Source organism: Oncorhynchus gorbuscha, linkage group LG26 (assembly GCF_021184085.1).
Source record: "Oncorhynchus gorbuscha isolate QuinsamMale2020 ecotype Even-year linkage group LG26, OgorEven_v1.0, whole genome shotgun sequence".
In the NCBI taxonomy this organism is placed as follows: Eukaryota; Metazoa; Chordata; class Actinopteri; order Salmoniformes; family Salmonidae; genus Oncorhynchus; species Oncorhynchus gorbuscha.
Window position 1 is genome coordinate 4,822,635 of NC_060198.1, and position 27,304 is coordinate 4,849,938.

At 44.9% G+C, this 27,304-nt stretch overlaps 2 protein-coding genes across 15 annotated transcripts in view; both read left to right on the forward strand.

Annotated features, from left to right (window-relative positions):
• The first annotated feature begins 5,038 nt into the window (after positions 1 to 5,038).
• On the forward strand, positions 5,039 to 16,776 carry LOC124015079 (zona pellucida sperm-binding protein 4). Of its 7 annotated transcripts, XR_006835081.1 has the most exons (14): positions 10,841 to 11,034; positions 11,298 to 11,422; positions 11,707 to 11,953; positions 12,223 to 12,347; positions 12,451 to 12,550; positions 12,761 to 12,883; positions 13,137 to 13,309; positions 13,789 to 13,886; positions 14,141 to 14,268; positions 14,501 to 14,681; positions 15,813 to 15,963; positions 16,274 to 16,353; positions 16,571 to 16,643; positions 16,736 to 16,776. XR_006835081.1 is itself a non-coding variant. In XM_046330011.1 (13 exons), the coding sequence occupies exons 1-12, from the start codon at positions 10,986 to 10,988 to the stop codon at positions 16,349 to 16,351; spliced, it is 1,578 nt and encodes a 525-aa protein (XP_046185967.1). In that variant the 5' UTR covers positions 10,841 to 10,985; the 3' UTR covers positions 16,352 to 16,353; positions 16,492 to 16,776. The 7 variants fall into 7 exon arrangements, 4 of the variants coding, with proteins under 4 accessions (XP_046185967.1, XP_046185968.1, XP_046185969.1 ...); XR_006835080.1 differs by having other exon boundaries at positions 16,274 to 16,643; XM_046330011.1 differs by having other exon boundaries at positions 16,492 to 16,776.
• Positions 16,777 to 17,569: 793 nt separating this feature from the next.
• Positions 17,570 to 27,304, forward strand: part of LOC124015562 (RNA binding protein fox-1 homolog 2-like) — a 37,013-nt gene continuing 27,278 nt past the window's right edge. For all 8 annotated transcript variants that reach the window (XR_006835185.1, XR_006835184.1, XM_046330862.1 and 5 more), the window contains exon 1: positions 17,570 to 18,632. Coding sequence is in view for 6 of the 8 variants with exons in the window: in XM_046330862.1 (XP_046186818.1) it covers positions 18,375 to 18,632 (258 nt within the window). In the remaining 2 variants the exon portion in view is untranslated. The remainder of the gene's footprint in view (positions 18,633 to 27,304) is intronic.

A 27,304-nucleotide genomic window follows, 5' to 3' on the forward strand; every position in this document is an offset into this window, starting at 1 on the left:
GGACTACATGCTGTGCATGTTTGGTATTGGATATGTTTTGAACTACATGCTGTGTATGTTTGGTCTTGGATCTGTTTTGGACTACATGCTGTGTATGTTTGGTCTTGGATCTGTTTTGGACTACATGCTGTGTATGTTTGGTCTTGGATCTGTTTTGGACTACATGCTGTGTATGTTTGGTCTTGGATCTGTTTTGGACTACATGCTGTGTATGTTTGGTCTTGGATTTGTTTTGGACTACATGCTGTGCATGTTTGGTCTTGGATCTGTTATGGACTACATTCTGTGCATGCTTGGTCTTGGATCTGTTTTGGACTACATGCTGTGTATGTTTGGTCTTGGATCTGTTTTGGACTACATGCTGTGTATGTTTGGTCTTGGATTTGTTTTGGACTACATGCTGTGCATGTTTGGTCTTGGATCTGTTATGGACTACATTCTGTGCATGTTTGGTCTTGGATCTGTTATGGACTACATGCTGTGCATGCTTGGTCTTGGATCATTCCTTGGCATGTAATGCATCTGAACAATTCAGAATAGTCTTGGCTAATCTCTACTGCTTGGAATTCTATTGATGGATAAATTGTGACTCAAGGTGAATAATGACTTTGCATTTGCATTGCAGCTTTCTAGAATTAGTTTTCCACATTTCTGCTCATAATTAACATCCATTCCTTTTGCAGGGCACAGACTACATTGTCACGGCTGTATCACAACCGGCCGTGTTTGGGAGTCCCATAGAGCGGCGCACAATGGCCCAGCGTCGTCTGGGTTTTGCCGATGTAGGCTGTCATTGTGAATAGGCATTTGTTCTTAACTGACTTGCCTAGTTATATAAAGGTAAAAAAAAAATTGCCCGTGTATTGGTATGGATCTCCAGTGAGGGCCTCGCCTCCAGTGAGGTGCCCTCTCCCCAGGCCACATGTCTGGGATCTGAGATGGATCTGATGATCTATGGAGAGGAGACCGTGTAGTAAATACTGTATGTACTGGAATTATGATCTCATGCCATGGTAAATTGACATGATCTATCTTGACTATGACTGCATCCCAATTCTCCACACACATGCATTGGATTGGTGCAAGAAATTATTTTAAAGGGAGTTTTCACCATTGTTAAATCCATGACAGGGAGTGTGCATATGCACGATTTGGGAGAAGCGTGGTCGGAGAAACAGGATGCAGCCTAAACCAGTTGAACAGGGGTCACTGAGCAATGTCTTTGACCTCTGACCTTCTCGCCCCCCTCAGTGAATGGTGACTGGGTGCCGCTCCTGTATGCTGCATCCCTGCGCTGGTACCACACTGAAGACACTACTGAGCCTCTGGTGTTTGTAGTTCCCAACATATCTTGTGGGACTACAGTAATGTTAAAGCTATGTATGGAACTGTTCATGCAGTAACAACTGCCATTGATGTTACTCACCTAATTATAACTGTTTCCTGTGCATTATGATTAGGGGTAAATGGGTGAGCTGTTGGTACCTGCAATTCCAGAGGGGATTTTATTACGCTTATTTGGTCAGTTTATTTTAAAATGTATGCCTTATGTAAGGGTATTGTTTTCTCTCTCCTATAGAATGGCATGTAAACAGTACAGATCTAATCTAGGGGAAAGTACCTGTCTTTCTCCTGCCTGTTCCAAACCCCTTACCTACAACACCCTAAACACCCCAACAACCCCCACTATGACTCTTATGAGGAGCCTGATGCATCTCCAGACTCAATGTATTTTTTGCCTCACAAACCGCAAACCATTTCACACCCACCCATTCCCCAACCCATCTCACCATCCAACCCCCTCTCCCAGTAGTACAACATCAGAAGTTACCCGACACCCCAAAAAATACCAGGGGTAAGGCTGTTGTTACCCCTTCCCCTCCCCAACCACTCAAAGCCACCAAGTCCCCAGCTAAGCCTCCGTTGCTTTCCCTTCATCCATGACAATCCCGAGTTACACATAATACCCACTCCACCCCCCCATCAAGCCTGTCCCTTCTAAGCCAGTTCCTTTCAAGTTCTCCACTGAGTTTTCCCATACCACCTCAGCCTGCTGAGACATCACACAGTCAAAGGGTTGAGCAGTACCAAGAATACGTGCAGGTGGAGCATCAACCTGCGTTTGTGGCTTTGACATATGATCCTACTGTTTCTGTCACTAATCACCCCAGTTCTCCCCAGCAAGAGAAGCCTAACCAACACACCCGGCCTGTACTCAACCACCTACTCTCTCCTCCTCCCTCAGTATTATCAGTCCCTCTATGCAGCAACACCTGCAGAGGAAGCATATTGCCCCTGTTCCTCCAACAAGCACACCACAGGATCTAGAGATTCCACAACTCCCCCATATGGAGGCTGTCCAGCACCAAAACCAATTTTCTAAGTATGTCCCTCCAGCCCCCTTATCCCACCAGAATAGGCCTTCTCCTCCCTCTGGACCTCAACACCATCACCCTAGTTCACCCAGCCACTATTCTCATCTCTACCAGCAATACACTTTCCCTGACCCCAATTTACAGCACTATCAGATGTATGTAGCACTTCCAGCTCCTTCTAACCCTCCAAACATCCATCACTACCCCCCCATACCAATTCCACCAATAACAGCCAAATCCTAGGTTCCATGCCCCAGCTCCTACCCCTCTTTTGAAAAGAACCCTTCCTTCTTTCTTTTTATGGTTTTCGGCACCCTGAACCTGAACCCTGAACCTGAACCCCCCCCCCCCCCCAAATTTCGACATCTCCATTCTTACCATACCCGCGTGCCAAGAGAGAGGCCAACTGGCACCGCAGTCCACTGATTGGTGAGCAGCATATGTCAGACAGTATTTCAATCTATTTTGTCCTCTAAACCGTGAGAATAGTGAATACACTTGTAAAAGCTTTGAACTGTTTATCCTTCTCAGGAAATGTGAGGTGACAACCCAAGACCATGCCTGGGAAGAAGTCTGTTGACACCAGATGTTGAATTATGGAAATATGTCAATAAAGATTAGATTTTTCAATGATTTCAAGTCTGTGTATGTAGGCAGCTATCAGGTATGAAGGTTAGACCCAGATGCAGACCATGTCAAATAAACAATAGTTTAATGTTCCAACAGAGGCAAGAGACAGGTCAAGACAGGCAGGGGTCAGAAAACCAGGGTGGGCAACAGTACCGGACAGCAGGCAGGCTCAGGGTAATCCAGAGGGAGGCAAAGGTACAGGTCTGCAGGCAGGAAGGCTCAGGCAGTGTGGTCAGGCAAGGGGGCTTGCAGTCAGGAAGGCTCAGGCAGTGTGGTCAGGCAAGGGGGCTTGGAGTCAGGACAGGCTAGCGTCAAAACCATGAGGGCAAGAAAAGAGAGACTGGAAAAAGCAGGCACTGAGACACAAACCACTGGTGGATTTGAACAACAACAAAAAAAGACAAACTGGCAACAGACAAACAGAGAACACATATCTAAATACACAGGGGATAATGGATGGTAGCGGGGTGAATAGGCAGTGGCTCGGTTGGTTGTTGTCCTTGATGATCTTTTTGGCTTGTGACATTGGGTGCTGTTGGTGTCCTGGAGGGCAGGTAGTTAGTCCCCGGTGATGCGTTGTGCAGACCGCACCCCCCTCTGGAGAGCCCTGCGGTTGTGGGCAGTGCAGTTGCCGTACCATAGACTGTAGTAAAACAGATATTTATATTAATTTATCTGAGGTCCTGATGACCATACTGTGAAATGCGCACAATGAAATGAACCAATAGGCCTAGACAAACTTTGAGATGTGCATATAATTTGAGGCCTAGTAAATCACTAATGTGTGTATAAAACTCATAACATGAAGCCCCCTTGAGGCTTAACTAAGGCTGCGTTTAGACAGTCAGCCCAATTGGGATCTTTTTCCAGTAATTTGTCTTTTGACCAATCACATCAGATCGTTTCATACGTGTCTTTTTCAGTGCTGACCAGATTGGTCAAAAGACCAATTTATGTTAAAAAATGAATTGGCTGCCTGTCTAAACGCAGTAGGCTGTGTCTAGATTTGACAGTTCATCCAACTTTGTTATTCTGATCATGGAATTACGAACTCGTCATGCGTCTACATTTCAATGTTTCTACCGTGTCCACATTGTGGCGGGTTTCCCTTTTCCCACACTATAGTGCATTCTGCGAAAGGTGAAACAGGTTACATCTGATAACACAACAACTTGATGGCTTTAGCCAACTACTGAAGCTAACTGGTCAGCTAACCTCTGTAACTAGCCAGCAAAGCTAAAGTGTTTGTAAACAGGTTAACATAACCCATTTTTTTCTAAGTAAGCTAGCTAGCATTTATGAAGCCAGGAAACACGTTCCTCATTACACTAAGAATGTGGTTGTTTCTCTCAAAACACTTGTGGGCGGAGTGTTGCTGACGTCACCCACTGTATGTGCTTTCGGTTGCCTGATTGCGTCCAGACCAAATGACGTACATAAACCCTGGATGACTGAAAGGAGGCGCCATATTGAAGATGTAAACTGTAAACTGTAAAAACTCTATTACAGACACTTCAATACATACTTTTCAATTATATTATGTGAGCTAAACATTATTTGTATTTTTTATATATAAAATATTTTCTTAAAGTATTGTTTTTAGAAAGTACTAATGTTACTGTCCCCACTACAACAGAAAATACTTAAATAAATGAAATTTTGTCCTTGAAATATTTAACTGAAATACTGTCGAATTCCATTCATTCCAATGGAGGACTGCTCCTACTAGGGAGTGCCAATGCATCCCTAACCCCTTGAACACAATGCGACTTTTGTGCGTCGAGACGTGTCTTTTCAATTGATTCTTCAATCGCCAATGCGATTCTGATAGCGGAAGTCACATGTAAGGCTCAAGTGTAGACACATCCATAGATTTGCATGTTTTTTCATAAAGGAACGAGAGCTTTTTGGAAATGTTGAGAAACTTGTTGGAAAGTGTTGGGAAAATTCCTTATCAAGGTTTTGTTGTAATAGGGTTAATTGAGACGGAATCGGCCTTTTTCATAACGAGCTGCCATCTGATTGGTCCTCACTAATTAGGCCTAATTCATTGCCCTGCAGTTGATTTTACCTGCGTGTTGGCCTCTATGCGCATTTGCGCAGAAGCATCAATTTGGCGATGTCTTCCGAACAGAAGACAAACATTGTTGTGTTTTTATGTATAATAACTGTAGCTTTTTCTAACTTGAACTTCTGTGGTGCGTTGAGTGTAGAAAAGTTTGTTCTCAATGGTTTTAATGCGGATCATGAAAAGGCGTCAAATGCTGACAGAGAGCCGAGGATCAAAACAAAACAGCTGGCCGTTCTTCGGCGCAATCTTCGACCTACTGTTAATAATTCCAGCATTCAAGAACAGAGTGCAGAGTCCATTGACGTTCCTGAGAACTCTATAAATAATTCGAGTCAACCCAACATTGATCTAAAGTCAACTGATTTGCGGGCGCCTTTGAATGTGCGTAATGGTTTCAATGTCCAGAAAAGATCTCTGGATTACAATGCTGGACATCAGGCAGTCTTCAAAGGTGAATCTGTTTCTATTATTAGAGTAAAGTGTGATAGTCACATGTACCCTGTAATTACACCTGCAACCCTGTAATGTGAATCTTAAACTGAGTTCCAACAATGCAGGTCAAAGTCAAATTAAAACTAATGTAATAATAAAGAATATAAATAAAATATACACAACGCTATCAATGGTAAATGTTCATTGGCAGGGTACATGTCTGTTAAAAGGAGAGGGACAGGGGAGCAGGTAGGTGACTATTCAGCAGCCTGATGGTCTTCCAGTTTTTACCAAGATGCTCTTGTACTGCCCTTGTCTGAGTGATGGGAGAACAGGCTGTGGCTGGGGATTTATCACCTTGGCCTTCCTACGACACCTGGTGTTGTAGGTGTCCTGGAGGTCAGTATGCACCCAATGGTGCGTTCGACTGAGTGTACCACCCTCTGTGGCACCTTGCTGTGACGCTGCCCGACACGATGCTCTCAATGGGGTTTCAGCATCCTGAGGTTGAAGAGTCGCTGTCGTGCCTTAACCGAGGTGTCTGTATTGTTTAACCATTTCCCCTTGCCAAGGAACTTAAAAAAAAAAAAAAAAATTTTTTTACCGTCTCCACGGCGGTGCCCAGCCTGGTTCCTCCTGAAGTCCACAACTCGATCCTTTGTTTTGTTGATGTTGAAGGAGAGGTTGTTTACTTCGCACCACGCAGTCAGTGCCAACATCCTCCTTGTAGGCCGTCTTGTTGTTTGTAATCAGGCTTACTATTGTCGTGTCGTCAGCAAACTTAATGGAGTTGGAACTGCGTGAGGTCAAGCTGTCGTGGGTTAATATCACATATATTAGGACATCTTATCAGTAGTATATTTGCATGTTAAATTGGAGTTTGGGCATGGATAAAGATCTCTCCTTTTATCCAATAGGTTTTGAAGGCCACGGTTTTCAAGGGAAGGTCTATGGTCCATCAGCTAACCACAACCCTCACTCCAGTGAATGGCTGTCGATGAGGCCTCTGGTCCAGTGTAATGACAACCTCATGATGCTCACTGCATCTGGACGAGGATACACACATCTACTGGTGGATAGAGGTAAGTGTTGGAGACCCACCCAGTATTTCTAAGATACCTTTACCACAATGCGAAAGCATCAGTGACTTGTTATGGAATATAATTAAATGGGCTCATTAGATTAGTTGTCAGGGGAAACCATTTACTCCAAACGGAATATTTTGCAATGAAAACTAGAGTTTCTATTGGACAAATTGAACACAGGTCCCTCCCTGCTTTGTTCCGTCTGCACTGTTTCCTTCCATTTGGTTCCTAGAGTCATTTTAATTTGACCTTTTATTTAACTAGGCAAGTCAGTTAAGAACAAATTCTTATTTTCAATGACTGCCTAGGAACAATGGGTAAACTGCTTGTTCAGGGGCAGAATGACAGATTTGTACCTTGTCAGCTCGGGGGTTTGAACTTGCAACCAGTTACTAGTCCAACGCTCTAACCACTAGGCTACCCTGCTGCCCCAAACAAACGGTAAACAAATTCTGTTGCAAACGTTTTGCAACGGAATCTGTTAAATGAGTATACCCCGGGAGTTTTTCCTGGCAAGGTTGTGTGGTCTGGAAGCTCCTGGCCCTTAAGTATTCATTATGGAAGCCATTTACTGTTTTTAAGAAGCAAACAAGAGTTTATATTGGACAAATTCGGGGTACGTTCCTGAATATTGAATATGCCCCTGTTCATTGTTACAGCGGGCACCTCTCCCATCTCCCTGTTCCAGCTGCCGCCGTCCTGTGGCTACCATGTGAAGACTACCTGGAGAGAGATGGTGATGATGGCACCATACGATGGCTGCTACATCATGCAGGAGGTAGAATATTTCCCCCAGGTTGCTTAAAGCAAGGCCCCACACCCTCAAAGAAAGGATAACTCACCCACCCCAATCATATCACAATCAACTTTTACCAGTTGACTGTAACCCAACTATAGCTATTTTGTATTAAAATGTGCAAATGACGTGTTGTCATTAAATATGCACATATTTGCATATCGTGCAAATCCATTTCTGGACAACTTGAAGTCAGCCTAAAAACACACATTCTGTCCAGAGCGGATTGTCCATTTTTCCAATGAAAAATGTATGTAGAATTTGGAAAGTATTCAGACCCCTTGACTTTGTTATGTACAGCCTTATTCTAAAATTGACTAAATAAAAAATAAAAAATCTTCGTCAATCTACACACAGTACCCCATAATGACAAAGGGAAAACAGGTTTGGCAAATGTATTAAAAATACCTTCTTTACGTTGGTATTCAGACTTGTTGCTATAAGACTCCAAATTGAGCTCTCATGTGCACCCTGGTTCCATTGGTCATCCTTGAGATGTTTCTACAACTTAATTGGTGTCTACCTGTGATTTAATTTCCATTGATTGGTCATGATTTGGAAAGTCACACATCTGCCTATATAAGGTCCTACAGTTGACAGTGAATGTCAGAGCAAAACCAAACCATGAGATGAAAGGAATTGTCCATAGAGCTCTGAGACAGGGATTGTGTGTCCAGGCACAGATCTGGGAACGGGTAACTGAGCAATTGGGGGGAGAAGGGCCTTGGTCAGGGTGGTGACCAAGAACCCGATAGTCTCTCTGACAGAGCTCCAGAGTTCCTCTGAAGATGGGAGAACCTTCAAGAAGGACGACCATCTCTGCAGCATTCCACCAATCAGGCCTTTATGCTAGAGGGGCCAGATAGAAGCCACTCCTCAGTAAAAGGCACATGATGGCTCACTTTGAGTTTGCCAAAAGACACCTAAAGGACTCGCAGACCATGAGAAGCAAGATTATCTGGTCTGATGAAACCAAGATTTAACTATTTTGCCTGAATGCCAAGCGTCATGTCTGGAGGAAACCTGGTATCATCCCTACGGTGAAGCTGAGAAAAGTGAGTTGGCGTGTGGGTAGTCTGACTTTTGAGAAATGGCAGTTAGACAGTACACTGAAATCAGACTGCCAAATGCCTATTTAGACCAAATCAAAGTAAGTTACTAAAAGAAAATGTAAGTTACTAAATATAGTCCAGTTTGTAACACCCTATGAAATGGATTTTTAAATTGTAATATAAAGTAGTGAGATTTTAAATGATTGACCTATGTCCATTTTAAGTGCTTAAAGTGAATCAAAAGGTTGACTAGTTTGATAAACTAAAGAGAATTTTAAATATTTTTTACTTTTTGAAAATACTAATTCATATTAATGAACCAAAATATCAACATCTCAAAATGAATACTCTAGGTAGCTGCAAAAAATGTCATTTCAGCCTTGATGCTCTGTTCCTCTTAGAAACCTCCAGTCAGACTGCCTCCTGTCCATTCACGCTACAATCCACCCTGCTTTTGTACATACTAGAACATGCAATTAATCACTGTCTGTGCTCTGTCTGTCTCTCCCCTCTCTTCGTCACTCACTCTCCCTCCCCCCTATCAGCATGGTAGTTATGTCCTGCCCATGCTGTGGTGGGGCAGCCCTGTGAAGATCATTTGCCCAGTCCCCCACCCTGACCCCCGACCCCACCCTGTCCCCCCAGTACTCTGCTCCCACTTTGGCATGGCCATCCAGATACATGGAGAGGAGGAGGTCATACACACACTACAGGTCATAGGTGAGTTGGCTTGTTCAGCTCATGTTCCCATTTGGATTTGACTGATTCATTAATTCTCTCTCTGTCCCTAACAGAGAATGGCGAGTGGGTGCCGTTTGTGTCTGAAGAGTGTGCCTACCAAGTGGAGTCTCACTCAGAAGACCTCATATTTTATGTTCCCTTTACAGCCCCATGTGTGACCATCGGAGTAAGTTGTAGGAAGTTGATACTCAATCATTCATTTTAAGTTAGAGTCCACTCTAGCATTGAATTGAGCTTATATATATAAATAAAATGTTTCCTCTTCCAGAATGGAGTTCATCGACTGGTCCTATTGGACGGCCAGGACTTCATCCTCTCCTGCCCCTCACACCACCCTCCTCCATTTCCCTTTTTTCCCTCCCCTCCATTTTCTCAACCCTTCTCTCCTGGTGACCCACAGCAGCAGATACCTGACCCTGGAACTTTTGCTCCCTCCACCAGCCCTCCCCTTACCTCTCCTCCCATCACCCCTTATACTCAACCCCCAGCCCAGGAACAGATGCCCCAACTTCCTGCGTTCCCCCACCACCTCCCTCATGGCATGTATCCCCAAATTCCCTATTTCCCTTATGGTGGAGCTGGTTATCACCCTCTCCTCCACCCTGGTCACGAACCATATCCTGGCTCCCATCATCTTCTCCCAGGGAGATATCCAGGCCAGCAGCCCTTCTTCCCCATGGGGCCTGGGAATCACCCCTACGGCTCTGGAGACCACAGTGACTCCTTTTACCTCTCCCCGCCCCCTACCCACGATCCCATGCTCGACTATTATAATGAAATTGCCCCTGGTGTCCACCGTCCTTCTGTTTATCCTACTCCTCTTATAGCTATCCGACCACCGCAACCCGCCGCTTATACCAAACCTCCTCCCGCCGCTTATACCAAACCTCCTCCCGCCGCTTATACCAAACCTCCTCCCGCCGCTTATACCAAACCTCCTCCCGCCGCTTATACCAAACCTCCTCCCGCCGCTTATACCAAACATTCTCTTCCATATTATACCGAACAACCTCCACCTCTCGATACTGAACCTGTTCTTCCTATAACACCTACTGCCTTTGAACGTCGTTCTTACCCCATTGTTACCGGATCTCCTCCTCCCCCTTCTGGATCCAAACCTTCATCACCTGTTTTCCAACCTCCAAAAATACCTGCAGATCCAAATGACCCATATGGGGTCCACATGACCAATCAGGCCCTGATTACTGAAGAGCCCATGTCTGCTACTGGGAGCCCCAATCCTGATCCCTATTCCCAACCTCCTAAATGGCCTGTGGGTCCATACTATTACCCATATGGTCCTTACTACCCTCCATCTGGTCCTCACCATTATCCCTTCATACCAATCTACTACCCCTCACCTACCCAAGAGCCTAGCCCAGTCACAGCTAGTCCTCCCCAGACTCTCCCTACAGGTCCTCAGGACCCTACAATGCCCACAGTCTACCCACTGAACCACTACCCTCAGCCAGTCACCTGCTCTCCCTCTGCCCATACCATCTGTAGCGATTACCCATATGCCGTGGATGTGCCACACTACCAGCCACACCACCCATATCCTCTCTACCTGATGCCCAGCCCCCCTCTGACCACCCCAGCCCTTCCCTCCACAGGCACAGCTCTGCCTGGTGCTACTCAACCACCCCAGACCTCACCAACCACCACCTCACCCTCCTCCAGGACCATATCTTCCACTACTACTCTCACTCCTTGGATGTCCATCCTCACCCCTACTCTCCCCCTCAGCCCTCCCTCTCTCCTGGGCTCTCCCCTCGGCCCTCACTCCACTGTCTAGCAGGACAGATGATGGTGTCGCTGCCCTCTGCTCTCCTGGACTCCATCCAGGTCAAAGGTCAGAATGTCCCTCTGCTCGCCACATGGTCTGTGTTTGATGTCCAGAATTCCCTTATTTGATGTACTAACTGCTGCATTGATTGCTTCATTGTGTATCTATAATGGAATTGATTTTAGACCCCTGTCATCCCTCCAATTGTGACGTGGGCTGCTGTTTTAAATTGACCATACGACCCAATCAGGAATAACACACGGCCCATGATTCACTTTTATTACGTTAATGCTCACTGACTTGCATGTGAATTGCATTGCTCTTTTCAGATCAGATGAATGGCTGGGTGTCCATCTCCAGTGCCCCCGCGGCTTGTAGATACATCCTGCAGATGAGTAAGGGTGGTGGAGTGATCCTCCATTCCCCTCTCCCTGCCTGCCACAGCCAGGCTATGGTGAGTCCCCCAGAACTTAAATCTGGGTCGTGTTCATTACTGCACAGAGTAGAAGCAAAGCGTTTCGCAACGGAAAATTAGTTCCTTATTGGACAGGTTCAGATAGTCCCTCCCTGTTTGTCAGTTTTCTTCCATTTATTGCTTGGTGACTATAACCCTGTTTTCATTTTGAAGTATTTGCTGTGAAAATGGACCTCAGTTTGCTATTTTGATGTGGCCCATTGAAGTGGGAGTTGTTGGTTTTGGCTGTTAAACCCAACGTTTCCTCCTTTTTTTCCATCCAGGCCCTCAACCCACACCAGCTCTCCCTCCCCCTGAAGTTTTGGGACACAGTCCTGGGGCAATATAGAATTCTGGAGCTCCATTGCTCGTCAACTGTGACCCCATCACCCCACACCACTACCACCACCCTCCTCCCACCGACGACCCACACCAGGCCTCCCACTCCCCCCAAGCCACACGTCTTCTGCTCTGCTCGCCACATGAGGGTGGAGCTTCCCCCAGGTCTCATATCTGGAGTCGTTGTCAAGGGTAAGTGTGTGTGTCTGCTGGGGGATGGTGTATGTTTCAGGTGCATATGGTTGTCATCATCCCTGCATGAGTTGAATTCTAACATGGTTGAGAGGACCTAAGCTTATTTTCAGTTTATTCGGGTGGGGTGGGGGGGGGCAATGTGTTGGTTTGTGCAGTACCATATGATGTTTCACCAGAACTGCCGTTTGGGCTCAAATGTAAATAATGTCTTTGTTAGACAAAATATGTGCATTTATTGTGCAATAATGGCTACAAATCATTCTCAGACATCAAAGGGAATGAGATGAGCCTGAAGTATGCCCCAAAGCATTGTGGGTATGTGGCAAGCAAGGGAAAGGATGGCATGATCACCCTGAACCTCCCCTTCAACTCCTGTCACATGACTGTCCAGGTGTGTTTTATGTGCTGATCAAGGATCAGGTCCTCCCTGTCTGTGTAATCTCATTCATTATGGTCTAAAAGGCAAAACTGACTCCCATCTTTGTTCCTAACAGGGTAAAGAGCACCGCATAGATGTGAATTACTCCATGTTGAATGGTCAAAAAGGAAAGGCCCAGTTGTCCTGTCCAGTTTCCATACCCGTTTCTCATCAAGGTAGAAACATAACTGGTTATCCTCGTTCTGATGAATGCTTTAATGGCTGAAACGTCAATCTTTGTTAAATTGTTCATTTGTTTTTAATGGTGAGCGAGTATTGAGCCTTACCTGTCCTGTTTCTGAATTGAAATAAGGGGATATGTCGGATGTTATATTCAGATTACTGGTCACTCCTGTCCATTGACATTTTCTGTGTATCCCCTGTAGAGTGTAACCTTCCCAGTGACCAGCGCCTCCCCTGCGGCCGCCGTGCTCTATCCCAGGCAGAGTGTGTCTCTCTGGGCTGCTGCTACAGCACCCAGCCTTCTGCCTGCTACTACTCCATGGATGGTAAGTATAACCCCAAATGAATCACAATTTGTATTTTCATGATTCTTTTGTCCATTCCAGACCTTTTCCAATGCAGGAAGAGGACAAGAGGAATCAAGAAAATACAATTAAGATTCACCCCTGCAATGAATCTTAATTGTCTGAGATATATAGGGTCCCAATATCAGTCAAAACCTTGGGGAATGCCACTCCAGATCCATGACCTTTTATATAACCTTTAGCTAACCCAGAGTGTGTGCATGTCCTTTCCCAGAATGCACATTGGACCGCCACTTTGTCTTTTCGGTGCCCGCCTCCCTCACGGACCCCCCTCTGTCCCCCGCCTTGCTCACTGCCGCTGGCAACCCCACCTGCGCCCCTCAGAGGGTGACCCCAGACTACGCCCTGTTCAAGATCCCACTGGGTGGCTGCGGGGCCCACAGATACGTGAGTGGCCCTTTTTTAATTATCTTGTACAGTTTGAGTTATTTTTTAAAAAGTCGGCGTTGATTAGCAATGGTTGGGACTCCATTTAGCCTCATGGGTTACTGAATGGGTGCACTTCATTAACATTGCTCTCCAAAATGTCTGAATCTGTGTTCTCTGGAGGGCACTGGGCTTAAAGGAACATTCAGTCAAACTATCTTTTGGTATTTCATTAGTCTACAGTTGATAGTCCCAAAATGTGAGTTTCTGAATAAGAATGCAGATGCATATGACAACATGAAGTGACACATGGCTCAGACATAACATGTAAAAAAAATAAAATGGGTGAATTGTTTTTAACAGTTCTACTTGGTAAAGTCAGGCAGTGATTGACAACATCTGGGTAGGGTTCATGTAGCATAATGTTTTGCAGTGGACAACATCAATCTGTGTTTGAAAACGTTTTCTCCCTACTGAACTGGACCCTATTGTTCCAACAGGAGGTTGGCCAAACGGTAATCTACATGGTGGAGATCATCAACACGGTCCAGTCAATCACCCTCAACTATGGGACCATTACCAGAGACTCTCCTATCAGGTCAGTTATAAACCCCCACTGGGGTTCATGGGCTGTTAATTTTACGTTTCACTGTTACTTGGCAAAGAGAAATACATTCCGATCAAACAAGAGAACAACAATAATAAAAATAATTTAATGCATTATCTTATTGAGTGACGTATTCCATAGGAATGGAGTTGATTTTTTTTCAGTGCAGGAATGTATGAAGTTTCTGACTAATTCTGTAATCTGAGTTGTGGCCCCTCTACCTGCTGTGTTCCTGTTGCTCCTAGGTTGCTGGTTGAGTGCCAGTACACTTCTGGCTCTGTGGCGAGTGTTGGCTTCCTGGTCAAGACCCCCTCCTTTGGCCCCTCTATTCAGGCCCAGGGTGTGTTGGGGGTCCAGCTCAGGATTGCCACAGGTACGCAGCTTTAGTTGCTCACACATCTCACCCATTTAGCTGCTGTCGGTTTCTCCAACTCCACACTCCAAGTGGTAGTGGTCAGTCTTGCATGTCAACTTATAAAGATCACATTTAGAGCATTTTAAGTGTCAATTTGCTGTGAATGCCAAGAAACATTGTCAAGCACCTGGAAAGGATGAACATTATGTAACACATGAAAGTAACACCCTTTCCCCCACTTCCACTCCAGACGAGCAGTACAGTAGCTTCTACCCCCAGTACCACCAGCCCCTGCAGATGCTCTTGGGTAAACCCTTACACCTTGAGGTGCGTCTGCTCAACCCCCCAGATGACAAAGTGGTCCTGCTGGTACACTACTGCGTGGCCTACCCCAGATCAGGACAGACTGTCTGGGTACTCCTCTATAATGGGTACGCTGCAGGGTTACCTTTGACTTTCTAGGCTCCTACATGTCTGTGTTAAACAACGATAGTGAGCTCAAAGTATTGGGTCAGTGAAACTTTAAAAAAAATGTATTTAATTTTTTTTCGGTTCTGTTATCCAACACTTTTGATTTGGAATGATACTATGAGGTTAACATGCATACTGTCAGATTTAAATTGAGGGTTTTTTCATCCATATCGGGTGAACCGTTTAGAAATTCTGCATTTGTTGCACGTAATCTCGCCCAAAAGCATTGTGACAAATTGATTAATGTGTGTTAAAGTAGTCAACGGTTTAAGTATTTTTCTCCCATATTCCTAGCACCCAATGATTACATTTAACTTGTTGGATGCATTTGCTGTTTGTTTTGGTTGTTCAGATTATATTGTGCCCAGTAGAAAGGAATTATAAATAATGTACATGTCACTTTAATTGTAAATAATAATATAATATTTCTAAGCACTTCTACATTAATGTGGATGCTACCATGGTTATGGATATTCCTGAATGAAACGTAAGTGATAAAGTTAGACGCACAAATATCATACCCCCCCAAGACATGCTAACTTATCATTACAGTAACAATAAGTGACTTCAAAATGACACAATAGATAATTTACCATTCATTTCTATTGGGCACAAAATAATCTGAAACGCAAGCAAAACAAACAGCAAATGCAACCAATAAGTTTGAAGTAACACACTTGATGTAATCATTGGGTGCTAGGAATATGGGATGTAACACTAAACTGTTGACTACTTTAATACACAAGTAAATTTCCCCCCCACCCCATTTTAGGAGACAATGTACAAAAAGTGCAGTAATTTCTAAACGTTTCATCCGATATGGATGAAAATACCCTAAAGATGAAAGCTGACAGTCTTCACTTAAACCTCAGTCATTGAATCGTTTCATTTCAAAACATGTAACTGTTCCTATACTTTTGTAGCTCACAAATTTTTGGGGTACAATTTAAAGTAATTTCACGTTAAATTATTTAACATTTCCAAACTGCACACGTCAGTGGGCAGACCATCACAGGGATGGAGGGAAAGGGAAGTAATCTTCAGAGTTTTTCTTGTTGCGCTGAATAACCACATTCTCGCCTCCTGTGTAGATGTCCTAACCATCTGGACCCGGCCTCTCAGAAGCCTCAGCCATCTCCTCCACCCCCACCCTTCCACCAAGGCCAGACACGAAGGTTCACCATCTCCACCTTCCAGTTCCTCACCTCTGGACAGACCCAGACATTGGAGGACCATGAAGAGGTGAGGGCTGCCCCACTGCACTAGACCTTTAACTTGGAGCCAATGGCGGTCTTAAGATTTAAAGTAGCCATCTTCCCCTGTTTTTCTTTGCTCCATTCTCAGTGATCCGGCAGTGCATGACAGTTTCTCACCATTAATTTAACCTATTTAGCCCTTGTAATCGATCAATGGTCATGAACAACAGGAGCCTTGAGACCTATAGCCAAAGGCAAGAAGAGGCCAGTAACAGCAGCTCTGTCTGTAGATGTGGCTGACTTGCTTCTCATCTGACCCTCCCTTGTCCTCTGTTCTCGCTCTCTCCTCCCCTCAGATCTACTTCATGTGTTCTACTGAAGTGTGTTCGCCGCTGGACGGCAGCCTGTGTGTAGAGGGATGCTTTGGCCAGTGACTGTAAGGAACCGCACGGACACAATGTTCAGTCACTATGGACATGAGGTCAAACGTAGTGCACTATGTAGGGAGTTTGGGATGCATCCATAACTCTCATGTGAATTTTTATTTTATTTTTTATAATAATTTAATTCCCAGAAATGGAGCAAAAGGCTGACGTGTGGTGCCACACAGCAAAAATATGGTTTTGTAATTAAGGCTACTTTAATTATTTAAGAGGACTAATGGATTTCCTGCCTCTGGTCCAGAGAAAAGATGGACAGAAAGCCATAGTCATGGAAGATTAACTGGTAGGATTTTCTTTGTCATTGGAACAGATTCAACTTTACTAATACATTTCCATTGTAATTTCTCTTTCCTCTCCCTCTGTTTTCATCTCCAGGCCAAAGGCTGCTCGTTCACCGCTAATAAAACCCCTTAAAAGGAGAATGTGTGTTTCTTGCTCCCAGGCAGTCTAGTCTAGTTCGGATGGCATGAAGCCATCCAAACTAGATGGTTCACACTGATTCCGCCTGTGGCGGTTCTAGACAACGGCCTGAATCAACATTCTGGATATCCAATGTTCCATACATTAAGGCATTCAATGTGATTACTGTCTAAAATAGCTTTTGAATATATTATAGGTTAGTATTTAGAAGTTAACAGACCTCTTGCATGCAACATACATACATACGTTATATCAGCCTATAGTCATTAATTCGCATGAAGATCATAAGTTTTGACCACTGGGTGTCAGCCAAGCTCTAAACCAGGATGGAGAAATGCCTCCTGAGGCTCTTGATTTGTAGTTGAGGGGTCCGAAGATCTTGAACTGGCTGTTGTGTAATAATAGGAGCACAATCATGTTATACCCTCAATGGCACATTTATCTGAGTAATGTTGTCGTCTTCGAAATGTTTATTTTATTCTACAGCACAGGTTAGTAGGCCTCTAGTCTATTTTAAAGGAGGAGCACGCGAATCATGCGTCATTCATATTCCGCCGGTTAAAGAAGTCTAGGTTCAAAACGCTGTGAAAATGAACATGGCCCTCGCATACCCCCCATCTTAATTGTTTGTAAGCACTGCGGCACACTGCGTTTTTTTGTGGCTTCCATGCTAGTGTGCGTTTTTTTTTTTTTTTTTGGGGGGGGGGGGGGGGTAGGAGGGCGCACGTCCAAGGGGAGCGAGGGAGGGACCTACACGAGAGCACAGAGGGGGAGGGAAGATCATTTCCTTTCTGTAGTGTACGCGCCGCAAGAATACACCGGGATAAGAACGAAAAAAAAAAAAATATATATATATATAGGGAAGACTGTAAAGGAAATACCGCAGCCCGGTTGTCTTTTGTTTTGGGAATTCATCTAACACAGAACGGAAGACTAACATGGGGAGATGGTTCTTCAGGATTGACTTTCAATAACCCTCTCTCCATGCGAAAAAGTCTAGCGAGTAGACTGAAAAAGGCAATAGCAGTCAGGGAAGACATGTTTAGTGATTTTAGTCCTGCGCTTGAGGTAGGATGTTGTATTTTCGTAAAATATTTTTGTCTCTGGCACAAATAAGGGGTCAACGGTGAATGGGCATGTTATTCAAGACAGTATCATTATTAAGTAGTGTAGGTAATTAGGTTAATAAAACGATTAAATAGTCTAGGCCTTCTGCAGACTCAATATTGCTGTAACGTTTCATGACTAACGTTGGTAGGCTAGGCCTAAACAAGGCTATGAACCGGTGAAAATGAACGTTAACTAATTTTGTATAGAATTTATTTGTAATCTGCATCGTATCAATGGCTGTAAGGGCAACAATTTTTAAAGAAACTAGTAGTTATATCGAATATATTGATCCGATTATACACATCTGATCATCTTTAATATCAAGGGTTGCATAACAGTGGATACATAGGGTCAGGCTATATAAAACCCCAATCGGTTTCTTACAAACAACAATTTTGACCACAGAAAAGAGTTCGACAGAGGCCACGGTAGAAAGGATAGGTGAAAATTCTAGCACTAGACAGGGAACATCAGGCGTTTTTAAATGTTAATGTCGAACGACGTAACATCAATCATGCTGCCTGTATCTCGGGCTATCATGGACCGGGATCGAGAGCTCCAGGACACAATGGCCGGGGTGCATCCCAACTCGACCGGGGCTTCTGGCGCAGCTCTCCGGGGAATGAAGCGAGGAGACCCAGCATCTGACGCGCAGACGTCGGCAGCTCTTGTGGAATCGGCCGGGGCAGAGTGCAAGCGTCCCCGGATTGACGCATCTGGAGTAGTCGCAGAGGTCGGCCAGGTGAGAAGGAACCGAGAGGAGTGGGCATTTGAATTGCTCTGTTTTTCGAATTAATACGCCCACTGGCATGCTTTACATCCAAAACACAAAGCAAAGCGCTGTTATAAGCTTTGATTTCAAACTGGTGTTTTCATGTCAGATAGGCTGCTAATAGCCTAATTATTCGCTACTGTAGACATTAAAACCACACATGGCACAGGAAACCCCCATGCTAACCCAAGCTATTTAATCAAGCACTCGAATGAGGTCGCTAGGCTAATTATCTTCCGACCATTTTAATCTATTTATTGGTGTGATTTAATTAGTGTGTCGCCAGAGAGAGAGAGCGGTGTACGAGTTGACCCGCACAATGGGATAGCCTAGTAGTAGTTTACGGTATCTGCGTTTAAGCTCTCTGCAGACTCTGCAAGCAATATATAGCCTATTAATATCGATGACCTACGGAGTGTACTCAACATTTTCCTGAAACGATACAATGCTTCAGATGCCCTTTGTTATTGTTGTGTAGGCCTATTCAACGACATGTTTACTTAGATATGCAGGCTATGCTCTTTCTCCAGCGGTTACATTATTATACTCCGTCGAAAGCAGCGGCATTTGGCCTCTATCACTGAGAAAAGCATGTTTTCAAATAGCCGGAATGTAAACAAAAGTAACCGTTATGCTAAAACAGTAGTACTTCGTCTGGCGTCTTGGTGTTGATAGTATTTGGTTTATAATGGGAGTGAAATGTTTGCGTGTGTGATTTTGGGGGTTTGGGTGGGGGGCCTTGATTTGACGTCCCATTCTATGACTGGGATACAATAACTGCCTGTTGTGTATTTAGTCCTTTAGTCCTACTGTAACAAGTCAAACCCACATGCTTTAGTCTATTGCACTTGGCGGTGACATTTACCACTAAAGATGCAATTGATGGAACTGCCACCATCACAACAGATTTATTTAAACCAAATCAAATTGACTGGGCTACCCAGTAATTTTCAGTGTTGTCAAATACCCGTATTTTCCACATCTCTAGAGAAATACATAGGCAGGATGTCACGTGACGCACTAAATGTATCATGTTGCATTAAGTTGCAGCGGGAAGTTAACCGATCCATCCAAAGGTAAAATGCCCTTCTCTCTGCCATTGTAAGTAGCGGTAATGGAAGAGAATTGTCCAGTTTGCTGCCCTCGTGTAATAGGGAGGGAGACTGTCTTTCAGCACCCCTTTAGGAGAGTATAGTGGTGAACTGCCTCTAAAGACACACATTTTTTAACATCTCAATTCACTTAAAACAGACAGTGTGGATTGAAGGTATTATGTGTGTGTGTGTGTGTGTGTGTGTGTGTGTGCCTGCATTTATGTGGGAGAGGTATGGATGGATGGCTCAATGGTCCCTTGGCTCCTAAAAAGGTATTGAATGACTGCTGATTGGTCAAAGACCCCCCTCTCCCTGGTAGACCCCCGTAGAGCCTCCTCCACCCCTCCCTGGTAGATCTCCTCCACCCCTCCCTGGTAGATCTCCTCTACCCCTCCCTGGTAGATCTCCTCTACCCCTCCCTGGTAGATCTCCTCTACCCCTCCCTGGTAGATCTCCTCTACCCCTCCCTGGTAGATCTCCTCTATCCCTCCCTGGTAGAATCTCCTCTATCCCTCCCTGGTAGAATCTCCTCTATCCCTCCCTGGTAGAATCTCCTCTACCCCTCCCTGGTAGAATCTCCTCTACCCCTCCCTGGTAGAATCTCCTCTACCCCTCCCTGGTAGAATCTCCTCTACCCCTCCCTGGTCTGGTAGAATCTCCTCTACCCCTCCCTGGTCTGGTAGAATCTCCTCTACCCCTCCCTGGTCTGGTAGAATCTCCTCTACCCCTCCCTGGTCTGGTAGAATCTCCTCTACCCCTCCCTGGTCTGGTAGAATCTCCTCTACCCCTCCCCGGTCTGGTAGAATCTCCTCCACCCCTCCCTGGTCTGGTAGAATCCCCTCCACCCTTCCCTGGTAGTAGGGAGCAGATTTGCCCTATCACCAGCAGTAAAGAGGCTTTTTTTCGCTAGGCTAACGGGATCACCGCTCATTCAGGAGGGGGCATTAGAACCACACTGATCCCTATATACAGGGGGAGGATTAATCACACACACACTGCATAATGCAGGCGGTAGAGCTTAGTATCATATTTTGGCTACAAAAGCCGGTGATGTACATTTATTGACATTGCTTTAAATTCCTATTGTCTATTGTAATCAAATGGGCTTACACACTATCATACATTGTTACGACATTAGATTGAGTACTTTTAATAATTTTCCACTTAGTGAATACGTGGTACCGGTGCTGTGTTCTTATTCCCCTGACCTGATGCCTCCATTAATATTTCAGCTGAAAGTAGGTTAAGAGATATTAAACGCTCCTTCCTTAAATGAGAGAGGTGCTAAGCTTTCCAAGAAATGACTTCATTAATGCATGCTTGCATTTCTCTAAATCTAACTTCTTTCCCCTTCCCGGCCTCACCCCCTCCCGGCCTCTCCCCCATGGGTATCTTTCCCCTTCCCGGCCTCTCCCCCATGGGTATCTTTCCCCCTCCTGGCCTAATCCCCTTTCCGGCCTCACTCCCATGGGCATCTTTCCCCCTCCCGGCCTCAACCCCTTCCCGGCCTCACCCCCTCCCGGCCTCTCCCCCATGGGCATCTACCCCCTTCCCGGCCTCACCACCTCCAGGCCTCTCCCCCATGGGCATCTTTCCCCTTCCCGGCCTCACCACCTCCAGGCCTCTCCCCCATGGGTATCTTTCCCCTTCCCGGCCTCACCACCTCCAGGCCTCTCCCCCATGGGCATCTTTCCCCTTCCCGGCCTCACCACCTCCAGGCCTCTCCCCCATGGGCATCTTTCCCCTTCCCGGCCTCACCCCCTCCCGGCCTCTCCCCCATGGGTATCTTTCCCCTTCCCGGCCTCACCCCCTCCAGGGCTCTCCCCCATGGGTATCTTCCCCCTTCCGGCCTCTCCCCCATGGGTATCTTTCCCCTTCCCTGCCTCCCCCTCCCGGCCTCTCCCCCATGGGTATCTTTCCCCTTCCTGGCCTCTCCCCCTCCCGGCCTCTCCCCCCCGGCCTCACCCCCTCCCGGCCTCTCCCCCATGGGTATCTTTCCCCTTCCTGGCCTCACCCCTTCCTGGCCTCACCCCCTCCCGGCCTCTCCCCCTCCCGGCCTCTCCCCTCCCGGCCTCACCCCCTCCCGGCCTCTCCCCCATGGGTAGGATGAATCATGGAAAGTGTTGTGTTATATGTGAGGTTATTCCTTTTTAAGTAGTCCAGTAACTGGACACGTCTCACTCATCTCATTCTCCTTCTCTCAACATTTCCTCTTTCTTTCTCTCCCTCTCGCATTGTCTTTCCCTCTACTGAGTGTTATCACAGAATGTTTGGCACGCTGCTCGTCACACCACGTCATGACCTCTGACCTCTGGTTAATGCCAGTAAAATAGGATGTGGTGGTAATGGTGATAAGCCATCCTTTTCCACCAGCACAGAGGACCGTCAGCCATTACCCACTTTGTCATAGACCCTCCAGGTCGCCGATTAATTAGGACCGATTTCAAGTTTTCATAACAATTTAAATGTTTTTTTTGTTTTTTTTACACCTTTTATTTAACTAGGCATGTCGGTTAAGAACACATTCTTATTTTCAATGACGGCCTAGGAACGGTGGGTTAACTGCCATGTTCAAGGGCAGAATGACATATTTTTACCTTGTCAGCTAGGGGATTCAATCTTGCAACCTTACAGTTAACTAGTCCAACGCTCTAACCACCTGATTACATTGCACTCCACAGGGAGCCTGCCTGTTACGCAAATGCAGTAAGCCAGGGTAAGTTGCTAGCTAGCATTAAACTTATCTTAGAAAAAACAATCAATCATAATCACTAGTTAACTACACATGGTTAACGATATTACTAGTTTATCTAGCGTGTCCTGCGTTAAATATAACCAATGCGGTGCGTATGAAAAAGGACTGTCGTTGCTCCAATGTGTACCTAACCATAAACATCAATGCGTTTCTTAAAATCAATACACAGAAGTATATATTTTTAAACCTGCGTATTTAGCTAAAATAAATCCAGGTTAGGCAATATTAACCAGGTGAAATTGTGTCACTTCTCTTGCATTCATTGCACGCATAGTCAGTGCGTAATCATGACAACATTGAAGGTCGTGCATATTTAGACTTATCGATGCCACCCGTTAGATAAAATACAGAACGGTTCCGTATTTCACTGAAAGAATAAACGTCTTGTTTTCGATATGATAGTTTCCGGATTCGACCATATTAATGACCTAAGGCTCATACTTCTGTGTGTTATATTGTAATTAAGTCTATGATTTGATAGAGCAGCCTGACTGAGCGGTGGTAGGCACCAACGCGTTCATTCAAACAGCACTTTTTGTGTGTTTTGCCAGCAGCTCTTCGTTGTGCGTCAAGCATTGCGCTGTTTATGACTTCAAGCCTATCAACTCCCGAGATTGGGCTGGTGTAACCGATGTGAAATGGCTAACTAGTTAGCGGGGTGCGCGCTAATAGCGTTTCAAACGTCACCCGCTCTGAGACTTGGAGTGGTTGTTCCCCTTGCTCTGCATGGATAACGCTGCTTCGAGTTTGGCTGTTGTCGATGTGTTCCTGATTGGAGTCCATGGAGGAGCGAGGAGAGGGACGGAAGCTATACTGTTACTGGCAATACTAAAGTGCCTATAAGAACATCAAAGGTTAATTAAATACAAATGGTATAGAGAGAAATAGTCCCATAATTCCTATAATAACTACAACCTAAAACTTCTTACCTGGGAATATTGAAGACTCATGTTAAAATGAACCACCAGCTTTCATATGTACATAAACGTTAGCTTTCTTACATGGCACATATTGCACTTTTACTTTCTTCTCCAATACTTTGTTTTTGCATTATTTAAACCAAATTGAACATGTTTCATTATTTATTTGAGGCTAAATTGATTTTATTGATGTATTATATTAAGTTTAAATGAGTGTTAATTCAGTATTGTTGTAATTGTCATTATTACAAATAAATGTAAAAGAATCGGCTGATTAATCGGTAGCGGCTTTTTTGGGGGTCCTCCAATACTCGGTATCGGCGTTGGAAAAAATCATAATCGGTCGACCTCTAATAGACACTATTGAAATTAGTGTGTGTCTCTCAAATGGGACCTTATTTCCTTACATAGTGCTCTACTTTTGACTATTGGTACCTAGTCCCTACAAAGTGCCTATGGCCCTGGTCAGAGCAGTGCACTATATAGGGTGCCATTTGGGATGCAGACAAGAACAAAGACAGTAAGTCATACATAAGCAGAGTCATGCGCTTAATTTCCTTAAGGAGGAGGGAAGAGGAGGGGGGGGGGGAAGAAGAGGAGGGAAAAGGAGAGCTGTCTGAACGGAACATGTCCACTCAGACAAACACTAATACACAAACATATATGCACACTCTCGCTCACATTCAGACACGCACATACACACATGCTCTCTGGATAACAGCTTTGCTATAATCTAAACACACACAACGTCCCAAAATACTCTCATAAATACACACACCAGTTGTGCTACCCCCACACATTACAGCTAATCTACTAGAGTGACTCCATCTAGCATCTGCAGCCTTTTAAGAAACCATCCAAGTGTGCAAATGCTACTTCTACTTATGCCTTCTGTCTTTGTCAAGTGAACAAATTAATGGGCTATTTCTGTTTAGAGGAGAAGCTGAATAAAAGCAGAGGACAAACTGAAGGAGGGAAAAAGAGAGTGAGATGGAGAGAGCAATCAGGAGAAAGTAACAAGATGTCTTCAAGTCAACAGATGGTGAAAGGAGAGAGGGGAGAGGGGGACTCCGTGGGGGTGGGATAGGGCTTGATGGAGGTGAAAAAGGACCCAAAACAGAGGTATGGGTTGAGAAGGGCAAGGTGTGTGTGTGTGTGTGTGTGTGTGTGTGTGTGTGTGTGTGTGTGTGTGTGTGTGTGTGTGTGTGTGTGTGTGTGTGTGTGTGTGTGTGTGTGTCAACGTGAACAGGAGTTCAGTTACTTCCAATGGTCCAAGTTTCTCACTCACATCACCAGTTCACAGGATTGTGGTAATCCCCTGTACACATGGACCACAGGGTGTGTGTGTAGTGGGGATTCTTTCATTTCACAGGCCACCTGGTTATTCACTCATCATTTGATACAGGATCACTTTCTTACAGAGTCGACTCCAATTTGAAACCACGTCAAAATTGATTCAATTTTTCCCAAATAACTCGAGGGCCAAGAAGGCATGAGGCACTCAAGAGGATCTGACTCTATTTCAACCACAGAGCCCTTACATTCTAAGTCTCACAGCCAGCCAGAGGATCCAATCGTGTTCTAGCGCTCTATACTTCCCATTCTTGTCCCTTGACACAGAATACCTACACTTATAGTCCTATGCTTTTAGAGGGGCTTTAACTGGTTTTAGTGGATGTTGCCTGTACGTGCAGCTCTTGGATCAGTTTGAACTGTTCCTGCTGATAGTTGATGCTAGAACTGGGGCAGGAAAATCTGATTCTAGATCAGTTTATCAAGACCATGTCGACCTGTAATACACAGATAACAAATGAACCCCTGCTACACAGAACCCAAAATAAACAACTTGGGGTTGAGTCAGTGAACCTGGTGGAGGAGACCGTCATCACCCTCTGAGAGAAATGGGACCAAAACTAAATAAATATTCTCAAACTCACAGCAGGAGAGGAGAACATTTTTCTTGCTGACGTTTCATTCTATTTCGGTCGGGCGGACTGAAATAAAAGTACATCTGAGTGCTGCTGCTCACTACTCTGCTGACCTGGGTTCAAACACTATTCAAAATCATTTCAATTTCCAAACCATTTCATCTCTGCTTGATAGAGCTTGCCTGACTTTAATGGACCAATTGAATAGCCCCAAATGTGTCAACCTGGCTCTCTGGGCTTGACTAGAGCAAAGGCACAAAGCATTTGAAAGATGTCAAATATCTTTAAACCCGGGTCTGCTGCTCTGTGCTCCTCCACCTACATTAATGTTGTAGTCCAGTCATTCATCCTGGCCGCTGTCACCCCAGGCGTGTCCCCATTAGGTTAGGGACCTGGGTCGTACGCTGCGTGACAGACGCAGGGAGCTCTGCATACGGAATCAAATTGGATCCGACAACCTCGACATCTCCAAAATCTTGATTTGCGGTTCTTATTCTAATTCTAACCCATGCATTTTGGATCGCTGCCAAAGTGAAATATGAAGGAGGTTTTCAAAGGGCTATGCAGCTGCAGGGTAAGAATATGAAATAGCAGCTTCATAAGTGTACGATTCGGATAAACCCACTCAGGTTAGAGCTTTTATTGTTATGACTGAACTAGATGAGATTAATGATAAGAACTAGATGAGATTAATGATAAGAACTAGATGAGATTAACGATAAGGACTTTTGTGACTTTAATGTGTAAAACAGCACAGCATTCCCTATTAGGGAATAGGGTGCTATTTGGGACGGGGGCCTCGTATCCTTTGAGGTGTTTTTTTTTTTTAACCCTATTTTTACTTCTCTCTATTCGTCTAGCCCGGGTTCCTCCCTCACTTTCTACTCCTCCCTCCTTTTCATCCCTCTATTCTCCTCGATCGCCCCCCTTTTCATCCCTCCATTCTCCTCGATCACCCTCCTTTTTTCGAGCAATTCCAGAAATATTTATTCCAGATGTGTTTTTACCGTCTCACCCCCGGCCCTTCTCCCTTAGATATTTCAACATAATTGTCAGATTTTGCGGGGCCCCTTAAGAAATGTCTGGATTTGACTAGTATTATTGCACGTCTGCCTTCATGATTACAACACAGTTCGGGGAATTTACCCTCCGTTTCAAATAATGTTTATACTTTATTCATGTTAGTCAGGCTTCTAAAAGGCAATTAATAATTTACTGTTGCCTCAAAAGTCTGTTCTCTAAGTACATTTTTGGCTCTCCAGGACACTTACTCAAACGGCAGTGAACGAGCATAGCAACTCTTCTCTCTACTTTCTACTTTTGAATTTCATAAGTATTACGATGGAGTGTTTTGTGTAACGTGGCCTGTGGCTTGAGGTAGATGGCTACAGCGCTCATTGTGAGGGCTCAAGCTGTGATGCGCGCGGAGCAAAGTGTTCCCTCCGGGGACAACACAGGCGAGGGACATTGGTTCCAGATGAAAGGGAGATGAGGGGGGAGGGCTAGAGGGAGGAGGAAAACAGAAATGAGAGATGGTTTTGATGTAGCGATACACATACACAGCCAAGCCTATATATTTTATTCCCCTCAAACCGAGCGTATAGTAATTGCTGTAAAACCAGCACATGGTGTATTTTGATAGAACACTGCATAAATGCCAGTGCATGGTGTTATGTGTGTGAATAAAGTGTGTTACAAGTGTATGTTTTATAACAGACAGTCGCAGCTTAGTTAACATCGGGTAACCTAACATTAACTGAAAGCACAATGGGGGAAGAGGAGAGCTTAATGAGGACACTAGGTAATTACTCACCAAATATTTGGTAGGTGGCCTATGTCTCTCTTTCCATTTTCTCTCTTTCTCTTGCAACACCGCCACCACCAGTTATAACGGAGCAAACAAATGAGAGGAATCTGACAGTGGGTTGCATCAGGGCAGATGATG